The sequence below is a fragment of the Acipenser ruthenus genome, chromosome 3 (assembly GCF_902713425.1).
Source record: "Acipenser ruthenus chromosome 3, fAciRut3.2 maternal haplotype, whole genome shotgun sequence".
NCBI classification, from domain to species: Eukaryota; Metazoa; Chordata; class Actinopteri; order Acipenseriformes; family Acipenseridae; genus Acipenser; species Acipenser ruthenus.
Window position 1 is genome coordinate 7,148,259 of NC_081191.1, and position 10,079 is coordinate 7,158,337.

At 36.2% G+C, this 10,079-nt stretch overlaps 1 protein-coding gene across 3 annotated transcripts; it reads left to right on the forward strand.

Moving 5' to 3' along the window:
• The first annotated feature begins 2,139 nt into the window (after positions 1-2,139).
• On the forward strand, positions 2,140-9,658 carry gsdmeb (gasdermin Eb). Of its 3 annotated transcripts, none has more exons than XM_033992215.3 (10): positions 2,140-2,234; positions 4,011-4,244; positions 4,650-4,842; positions 5,547-5,718; positions 6,216-6,336; positions 6,941-7,138; positions 7,342-7,469; positions 8,256-8,457; positions 8,825-8,898; positions 9,301-9,658. In XM_033992215.3, the coding sequence occupies exons 2-10, from the start codon at positions 4,034-4,036 to the stop codon at positions 9,517-9,519; spliced, it is 1,518 nt and encodes a 505-aa protein (XP_033848106.1). In that variant the 5' UTR covers positions 2,140-2,234; positions 4,011-4,033; the 3' UTR covers positions 9,520-9,658. The 3 variants fall into 3 exon arrangements, with proteins under 3 accessions (XP_033848106.1, XP_058867472.1, XP_058867464.1); XM_059011489.1 differs by having other exon boundaries at positions 8,838-8,898; positions 9,301-9,436; XM_059011481.1 differs by having other exon boundaries at positions 2,190-2,234; positions 4,014-4,244.
• Positions 9,659-10,079: the final 421 nt, after the last annotated feature.

The following is a 10,079-nucleotide window of genomic DNA, read 5'->3' on the forward strand; positions in this document are numbered from 1 at the left end:
CGTACTAGTACTGTATTCTCTATTTTATCAGGATACTTTTTTTTTTAATTTACCAGTATAGTTCAACAGTTTTTTGAAACCATCTCTAGTAATAACATTTCAAAAAGATAGAAAATACTGTATATCTCTTCAGAAAATAAATGTCTTTATTACATCCAGTTAGCCAGTCACACGCTAGTATGATGTAATTGGCTGTAAGACCGGGAGCGCAATAGAGAGCTGGTTCAGGGTCTGAGGGAATGAAGTTCACTTCACTACTCCTTGGCTGGCAAATGAAAGTATTAGAGGACCATTCTCCTTGCTGCATTAGAATGCTTCTTCCTAGTAGGATACATGCCCTTGGACAGCCACATTTCCAAGTATATTAGTTCACTCTATCCCCAATAGCGTTATAATGCCAGTGGCCTTAAGACTGCACACATTACTGTGGAGTGGCTTAAAGAAAAAGTAGCTTCAAAAGTAATTTGAATCATTTCTGGTTTTATTTATTTATTTATTTATCTCCCTTTTACATTTATCATCCTATTTGCAACCACTGTGAGTGCACCTGTATTATTGAGTTGCAATCATTTTTCTGTAAATCTGTCTTTACTTGGCTTTGAGATGCTTCGAGTCTGTCTGGAATATGAGTGAACAGCTGTCCTCATTATATTCATATCATGTGATGCCAGCCAGTCATATTCTTTAGGCATACCTTTAACTGCTCTCCTGATCAGTATGGAGTTGAAGTTTGCTGAAGTCTGATCCTCCATGAATAATGAAACTGCAGCTGAGGCATCTGACTGAGTTGGGTAATAAAACTCTTGCCTGTCTGCTCTGCAAATGGAACAGGCTCTTTTGACATGGCAGATGTGACTTTGCCTCTGAACCAGGAGACTGGGGTTTGATCTTCAGTTACTACTTCCTAATAGGCGCTTGTGTTGGCTACTTTGCTGCTTCGTTTTTGGGTACCTTTAACCCTTGTGAGTGGTAGAGAATTACAATAATATTTTATGTAAAAATCTCTGACGTACGACTGTAATGTAAGATATGCCTCTTACAATGTCACAAAGGGCATGTCAGCATATTTTATAACTGACTTTTATAGGGGATGGTTGTAGACAATGCTTTTGGCTTCTAGCTGCGTCTATATTCTGTTTCTAGTTTGACAAAGCATAATAAATAAAGTGATATATTTATTAATGTCTAATGTTTATACCATTGTTATTGTGGAAGGCAAATTGCTAGGATACCTACTTGAGTGGTGTGACAAAAAAAAGAGGGTTAGAAAAGATAATTTGTGAATTAGCTAACAAAATTCTTAAGTTCAGAATCTTGATCATTGTGACCTAGTATGCTTGGTTTCTGGCTTGTGTGTGGTTAATCAATCAATCAATCAATCAATCAATCAGCGGCATATCCGCTGTCGAGCTGTCTCCATTGTATTCTGTTTCTTGCCCTCAAGCTTGTCCCATTGAGATCCATCTCCAGAAGCTTCCTGATTCCGTCTTCCCATCTTGTTCCCGGTTTTCCCCTTTTTCTTTGTCTATGTCTCCTTCCAAGCTTTAGTTAGTTCCCTTCTTTCCAGGAACCTGCACCCTTCCAAGGGGAGAGCCTTCCAGGTGGTTAAACTCATTTTAAAAAGGGATATATAAACTTGATCATCATTACCTTAACTGTATCAAGCTACAGGCATTTGGTACAAAAAGTTACTGAACATACACCCAGGTAATTGGTACCTCAGGATAACGTTCAACAATGTCACTCGTTTTTATAAAGTGTTAAATCTTTTTTTAGTAATGTATTAAGTACTTTGTATTACTCAAGCTGAAACTGCCTTTTTTTTTTTCGAAATTAATCACCATTCTTTAAAAATGTGCCTAGGCTTGAAAAGCGCGTGGTTGACAAGTCTGATCTTGTTTCAGAGCATGTGTTTTTTATTATTTTTATTTATTTATTTATTTATTTATTTATTTATTTATTTTTTTATAGAAAATGATGTATTGTAAATGATGCTGTTCAAAGAAGCGGTACCCCTGGCGCACCTCCAGTCAACACCCACATTCTGGTTATTGGCTGTCTCCAAACCAAAAGTCATGACTGACAATTTCCTTACAGCTATCAGAAGAGTCAGGTCGCTTCTCATACATCATGAAAACCAATTAGAGATAACAATATGGGAAACTGGGCGGGATATACACTGCTTGTTTAAGACAGTATCGAGCATTAGAGCAAAACATTACAGCGGTGGTGAGGTAAGTGTGGTGTGTTTTAAAACGTAATGATACTGTCGCTGAAACTAAGCTGGTGTAATAAGTGGTTACGTTGACCACCATTAAAAAACTTGTATTGTTTTTGGAAAATATGAACATATCGTACACCGGTGTCCTTAAAGATTGAGAACGCTAGGCTACATTTTCTTGATATAATTTAATGTCACTTGCTTTTGAATGTTAATTTAACGTGTAATTGAACTGTAGTTTTAATAATAAAACAAATACGTTTGTAATGTATTACTCGGTTTATGTATTTTTTGGTCTGGCAGTATATTTAACGTAAGCATGTTAGTTGTATTTCGTTACTTTGTTTATGTTGCCGAGCTAACGTGGTCTACAGTAGCTATGTTCGTATATTTCCAAGGGTTTTTTTTGTTTTTTCAGACATAAGTTTATGTTCAGTTTTTGTTATTCACAATTTACAATGTTTGTTTTTTTTCTGGTATTATTCTCTGTGCAGAAGTAGATCTCAAGAAAAAAAATACAGGTAGTCTACGTAGTGTGCCGTATGTAGCGCTGTACCAAGTGTAGCATTAAATATGACAGACTTGAAAACAAGTAAATGTTGTGACAGTAACCTCATCGTTATCAGTTTACTGTAGATCCAGAGTGTTGATTAAATAGGACAGCTTCCACTATACCGGGGTCACGTGGAGGACTGGCGATAAAACCGGTTCTTAAGGAGAGGGGGAGACAGTTGTCCGTCCAACAAACAAAGTAATATTTGTGTGCCTCCTAATCCATACAATTCCGGTCAGGGGTGTGTCTATCTTGCTAAGGGGGCGGGGTCTGTTTAGTGTTACCTGAAAATATGCACAATTATCGGCTGTGTCTGACAGATAATTAGCAGGAATGTTTCATTTGATGTCTTTTCCAAGTACTGTAGGCAGAATCTTGGAAACAAAGTTCAAAAAACACTTTGTGTTTCGTTTCTCGTCACAGAAACATCCCATTTGTATCTGTTTTAAGACTAGACTGGTGCATTTTTAGTAAATTGCAGATTAGTTATGACTTCAAACAAATCATTAACATGAAGGCTCGTTAGGGTACTTTTTTGTGGGTTTCCCCTTAATGAAGAAAACATTAGATGGTTAGCAATTATGTCATTATTCATTAAGAAATGGCACACTACCTAATATATTAACTGTATATTGGGGACTTAGTTATTTTGTCATTGACCTATAGAGGTAAATAAGAAACACATTAACACTGTGTTGGCATTAATGGCCTTCTCACATTATGCTGTGTATGCATTTGGTTCGGTTTAAAGAGTAAAAAGTAGCGAAAAATATAGCCTCATACGGCCCCACTTGGTGCTACAACTGTTTAAATAACGTACCTGTCATGTTTATTTTCATTGTTAACATCCCGAAAACTTTTTACACGTATAATAACTTCAAAATCTGTTTCAAAGCTCTCTTAAAGATGGCCGCTCTAGTGTACTGGAGTTTGAGATCAGCCCTCTAAATCAACAAGAGCTTTGAAACAGGCTTTAAAGTTATACGTGTAAAAAGTTGTCAGGATGTTAACAATGAAAAGAAAAATGACAGGTGCGTTATTTAAACATGTGTGTGAGAGAGAGAGACATTTATTTAGACCATATTGAAAACACCTCAATAATTACCTTGCCAATTAGACTTTTTATAAAGTTTTAAACAATATCTGATTTTATTTAATGTTTGTTTTATATATATATATATATATATATATATATATATATATATATATATATATATATTGTGGTCCTATCTTAAGCAGGTATTGGGTAATTGCCAAAGATGTTTGCCAAAGCCACCAGTAACTTTGTGAAGCAGATAGACTCGGATGGAGAGCTGATTCCTGTTGCTCGACTGAATGACTCTGACAAGCTTCAGCCTCTTTGTCTGGTGATTAAACGCAAGAGATTCTGGTTCTGGCAGAAGCCAAAGTATATTTCATCACCATTCACCTTGAGCGATGTGCTTACTGGAGACAAGCCTATTAAACCTGGTAAGGGGCTTTGTCTTTTCAGAAAGTGCAACACAGATCGTGTGCAGAATTGCTAATAATGAGTATATCATCTTAAATCGAGGCTAACCAAGTATTTAATAGCACTAAGAGTTGTTTTTTTTTTGCAAACCTGTTATGTGTTGTACTTTTATAATAAATAAATAAATAAAATGCAGATGCAGTTTTTTTTAGCACAATTAAATATAACCTTAATTGTGACAAGCAGCAGGAACTGTCTGGTCAGATAGGTTAGTCTACATTCAGGAACAGACAATTGTTCAGAGAGTACTTAATAAGGTTAAGTTTCTACTTAAGTACAATTTACTTGAGTTGCATAGTGATGTTTTGCATGCCGTAATTAACTTTTAATTGTCGGTTTCATGAAGTTGACTATGTGTTTTTCAGTTGTTGTGGACTCTGATTTCCTGAAGTATGAAGGCACATTTGGGGACATCATCGGAGGGAATGTTGAAACTGAAGTTGGAAATCTCAACATCAGCATGGAAGGAAAAGGTTCCTCTAAACTGCAGTCTTCGTTTGGAGACTTAAGGAAGCAGGAAGTTGATGTTCTTCATCTCCTGCAAGACTCTGAAGAAAGGTAACTATTTGTATGCAGTGTATGCTGTAAACTCTTTCATTATACAGGGAACTTACCTAAATAATGTTATATACAGCTATGAACAAACGCTGTGCATTACCTAAAATACTAGGATTTAAAAAACAAAACAAAAAAAACTATATGAACATAATTTAGATCTTTCATTTAACATTGTGTAATCAAAGAAAACCCCTAATAGTACAGTATTTCACGTTAGATTTTGAAATGTTGCGAAATGTCGCAGTTCAGTTTTTTGTTAAGTATATGGCAAACTACAAAGCGGTATGTAATTCAATATGCTAACGTAACATTATTCAGCAGGTTTCGTTCGACTTTATGAAGAAAAATTAGTTAATTCTATAGAGTGAAGCGAAACCTTTGGCCATAGCTGTATATAAAGCAATCAGTGTGGAGTAGTGGTTAGGGCTCTGGACTCTTGACCGGAGGGTTGTGGGTTCAATCCCCAGTGGGGGACACTGCTGTTGTACCCTTGAGCAAGGTACTTTACCTAGATTGCTTCAGTAAAAACCCAGCTGTATAAATGGGTAATTGTATGTAAAAAAAATGTGATATCTGTATAATGTGAAATAATGTATAATGTGATAATTTGTAACAACTGTAAGTCGCCCTGGATAAGGGCGTCTGCTAAGAAATAAATAATAATAATAATAATAATTTTTCCAACTTCATTTTTCCTTTCTTAGGGTGATAAACATGGACCATCCCTTTGTACAGCAGACTCGTGAAAGGCCCAATGAAGTGTTTGGTGTTCTCAAAGAAAAAGTCATCACCACTCAGAAGTGCTTGATTTCTGAGCAAGTTCAAGAAGAAGGGCAGTGTGGTAGTATGTTGGGGCTTAGAGCGAAACGGATAAAGGTAAGAACAAAAAAAATGGGTTTACATTATTATGATGATACCCTTTTTTAAAAATTGGTGCTATGAAAAGAAAGGAGAATAACAATGTATCTGTAATTGTACAAACTTAACCCAGTACTCTTTGGTGTTCACATTAGTTTTGCTGAGTTAACGTGATGGAAATGTAACTTTTAAAGAAATGTCCTGATTGAGCCAAACCCTGTGGTTTAAAAGTGCTGTCCATACATATGGGTACTGAACACATCTCTTGAAATCATCATAAAAAATATATAAATACTTCAAGAACCGAAACTGAGACTGCAGCAAATTTCAAACATTTGGGGGCTAATTTAGAGAATAACTGCGGTGCTTCATATAACAAATACACTTCAGGGCTTCTGTTACACCTGATAAATACCTAGAACTGCTCCAATTTTTTTTTTCTGGTAAAAGGATTAGTTAAGTTATGTAAAATGTAAGCTTCTTTGTTTTGTTTGTTTTTCTTTTTTTTTCTTTAGGTGTCAGTCCAAGAAAATGGGAACATGCAAAAGGACAGCAGTGTAGTCTTAGAAATTCCACCAGAAACAGTCCTAGCTTACAGCATCATTGAGCTGAGTATTAAAACCGATGGACAGTATGGTAAGTCAGTGCTCCCCTTTATGGCTGACGGGCCATATTTTCAAAATGTTTCCTTTAATGAACTCCCATATTTTGAGAGCGATTGTACAGACTTGACATGTATTACTTGGCTGTTTTGGTTCTAGTTTTGTAAAATTAAAACGTGCTTTACCTCTTTAAAAAAAAGTATCTTTCTTGCTGTAAGGCCATTCTTAACACACATGGCAATATACAGTCTTTGTTAACTAACAGGGTTTTGAGAGTTCTGCTGTTTATGATGTTTTATGTTGCAACAGTGGACTGGGTTGGTCAGTACCAGTGTAATTTGAGAAACCTGAGGACATGGCCACAGTTCTCTTGTTAAACCTATTTTTGTTGGTTGATTTAAATTTAAAATGTGGTTGTGTGGTTGTGGGTTATCACCACTTCTTGGGATCTCAAGGTGTGGCGATGTCCCCGTACCCTGTCATACTATATTGCTTACATTAATACCATCTACAGTTTAGATAATAAAGTAAAAAGCACTGGCACAGTAATTTATATTGCTTATGAATAGTTTCTCGCATCTAACTTGCATTTTTGGAAACGATTGGTGATACAGTATATACATCTGTTTTTATGACAGAGTTATGTCTGCTGCCAGACAAATGTGGGGGCTTTGAAGCTGAAACCAGGAAGAAGCCCGTCTCTCCTGAGCTCCAGTCATTGGTGGATGGACCAATGGATGAGCCAATGGAGCCTGACGGAGGGTGGATTCAAAGGAAGCGTTCTGAAGATGTCAGGAACATCCCCAGTGAAGCTCCACTCTCTGTCCTGAAACAAGGTGATTTCATTAACACTCTGTATGCTGTTAGGAATTATAGCTTCAGAATTTTAATTTGTTGTGCAGGATTCTGAAAGAAATTCAATAAAGATGTGTTTGCAGTTGATGAATGTTTTCAAATTGTACTTGATACGTTTATAAGAAGTTATCATATTAGAAAGAAGCTCAGTTTTTTTTTTTTTAATTTAATTTCTTTATTACAGATTTAGAGGAATTTAAGACCCAGTTTAAACCATTTGCAGAAATGCCTGAAGACAAGCGATCCGCGTTGTTCAAGATGGTGAATAAAGTGTTGTATGATAAAGCAGTGCTTATCGTTGTGGAGAATGTGGTAAGTGCTCAGCTCTGGAAGCAGGAGGACAGTGGTAATGGTTATGTAACTGAATAGAAATGACACTTGGATTTGTGTCTGAAGAGTGTGGGTTAGTCTAAATGGTGGAGGATCTAGTTATTGCCATTCATTAAACCAGCAGGGCTTTGTAGAACCAACATATATAACAGTTTGGGGGTGTCTCTTTGGTGTATTTTTAAATAACATTTGTAAGTAAAATGCCTGGTTTGGGCCTCTTCTAAAATGTATTTAGGACCGGTAGGTCGGCCACTGTTAATAGCAATTGAATAGACCCCTAGTGTGGTCACATCTTGCACTGCCCCTTGTATGATACACATGTTTAGGCCTGTGTCTCCTTAAATGGATAAGTTCATTTACATCAACACACGCTGGGTCTGATTACACTACAATGTACTCTTCAAATACATAAACGTTTTATGTTTTAATGTATTTAGTTGATTTATTTTTTAATTTAATATTGTTTCTGGGAAATGTAGTTCTGAGAGGTCCATGCAGGTACATGGGAAACCATCTTGAGAAGGGGAATGAAATTTAAGTTTAAAAAAGTGGTAAATGTAAAAAAAAATAATAATAATAATTAAAACAAAACACACACCTTACGTAAACAGTTGTAGCAACACATGGGAACATGTAACACAATAAAATAAAAAGGTCCTTATGTACCCTTTAATTTTAGTGTATCCTGCAGGGTGAATGTAATAATTTAACTTAAGACTTTTTTTGCAGACATGTTGATTTCCCCTGGTGTGGCTGTTTGTGTTTCAGCTGGAGCAGCTCAGCTCGGGTGATAAGCCAGATCTCACAGAACTTGAGGAGTTAAACCCCTCTCAGAAAGCATGTGTGACCGCGCTGCTGCAGGCCATCGGATACAGCTGTGAAAAGGAGAGCAAGGTGATGGAGATGGACAGTCTTCACAGATCTCCTTGCCTTCTCACCGCTACACACTTCCTCACCAGTGCCATGCAAGGTAATGTTTATACACACAATATAGATATGCTAGGTAGTGTTTTTTTCACTTTTTAGTTATTTTAGCCTGCGTAATATATTGCTTCTATCATTCTGGAGTCTCACATTGATGATGATGATGATGACAGAAGGAATAATGTCCATCCTGCTGTACATAAGGCAATAATTAATTTTCTCACATTAGTTAAATGTGTATATCGTGCAAGGCTGTAGCATTGTTGCAGCGCATTTCTGTTATAATAAAAATAACAATAATAATTCCTAATATCCATATTAGTTGGATTCAGCTGATCACATAATTAGTTGTTTCTTTACCAAAAAGTATGCTGTTTTGAAAAGAAAATAGCTTTTTTTGGGTTTTTTTTCAGAAATGTCCAATAGTTGTCTTTCAGAACTTGCCAGCTGTTGTGACCTGCAAATAATACACGCTTTGTGTTCCTTGGTAAGTAGGCAGAGTAGTTTTCTGTTCCTAATAAAAATTAAAAAAAAAAAAGAAAAATCTTACTTTTAAAGCAAAGCTTCAGACTCTTTAAAAATGTATAGCCAACAGCATTTGCATTAGTGCCCTACACACTGCATACTAATTGAAATTCCAGTACTCTCTGTTCCTGTGGGAGGAAAAAAAGGGAAGCCAAGCACTGTAGTCAGTACAATACACCAGTATTACTCCACTTCGCCATAAAACAGCATCTGTTGCACAACAGTGTTAATTACTGCACAGTGCACATTATTGTGCAGCTATTATATGTGCTAGGGCATAGTACCCTAGTTTTGATTGGCTGGGCTCATGAAGGCTGTATCTGCAGAAAGCATTTGCACATACTGACATACCTATTTGTTACAGTTAAGCAGCATTACAGCAGAAGGCAATTCTTCACTGGAGACCCCTCTGATTGAAGAGAAGACATTCCACATAGCTGAGCACCTGTTTGCTTTATCAAACATTAACCTGCAGAAGGATCAATCTGCAGTGAGAGCAACAACGGGAAAACAGCCTGGATTCCTTCCGTTAATCCTGTGTATAGCTGTGAGTGGACTAGCCACACTCAGTGAAAGCCATTAATGTGTGTCCAAGACAAGATGGACTGTTATGATTTGAAACAGTTTTTATAGTTTACAATTATTTTACATACATTTTTTACAAAGTTCGTGGCAGCTGTAAAGAAAAAAAAAAAAAGGTTTAGAACTGTTGCACTGTTGTATGTCACAGAAGTACGCTTGGTTAAAAGTTAGGTACAAGTCTGACTGACAAAATAGCATCACATCTATTGCTTATCTGAGTATTAATGTGTTTTCTACTTTGGTAGAAGAAAAATGTGTTTAAAAAATTGATTATTTCATATTTTAAAGAAAGTTTAAATATTTAAAGCTATATTGTATTTTTCAGCATTGAACTTTAATGAGTTTTATATGTGTAAGAGATAATTTGTTAGCCACCACAAGTGTCTAAAGGGATGTGCTGACAAATTTGAGGCAGATTGGAAATTTGTTGTGACTCCATTATTGAACGTGTATTCTACTGTTGAAAAGTTCTGTTTTATATCAGCAACATCCAGCTGATGGCGCCAAATGGCTGTTTTTGTATTTTGTAAGCAAAAGCTTTTGGAAAACCGTTCAGCATTT

Bases quoted from the DNA above. Each gene is read 5' to 3' on its own strand.
- gsdmeb (XM_033992215.3), top strand. From the start codon at position 4,034: ATGTTTGCCAAAGCCACCAGTAACTTTGTGAAGCAGATAGACTCGGAT. The intron at 7,470-8,255 runs GTAAGTGCTCAG...TTTGTGTTTCAG, and splicing joins TTATCGTTGTGGAGAATGTG to CTGGAGCAGCTCAGCTCGGG. The intron at 8,899-9,300 runs GTAAGTAGGCAG...TATTTGTTACAG, and splicing joins TACACGCTTTGTGTTCCTTG to TTAAGCAGCATTACAGCAGA.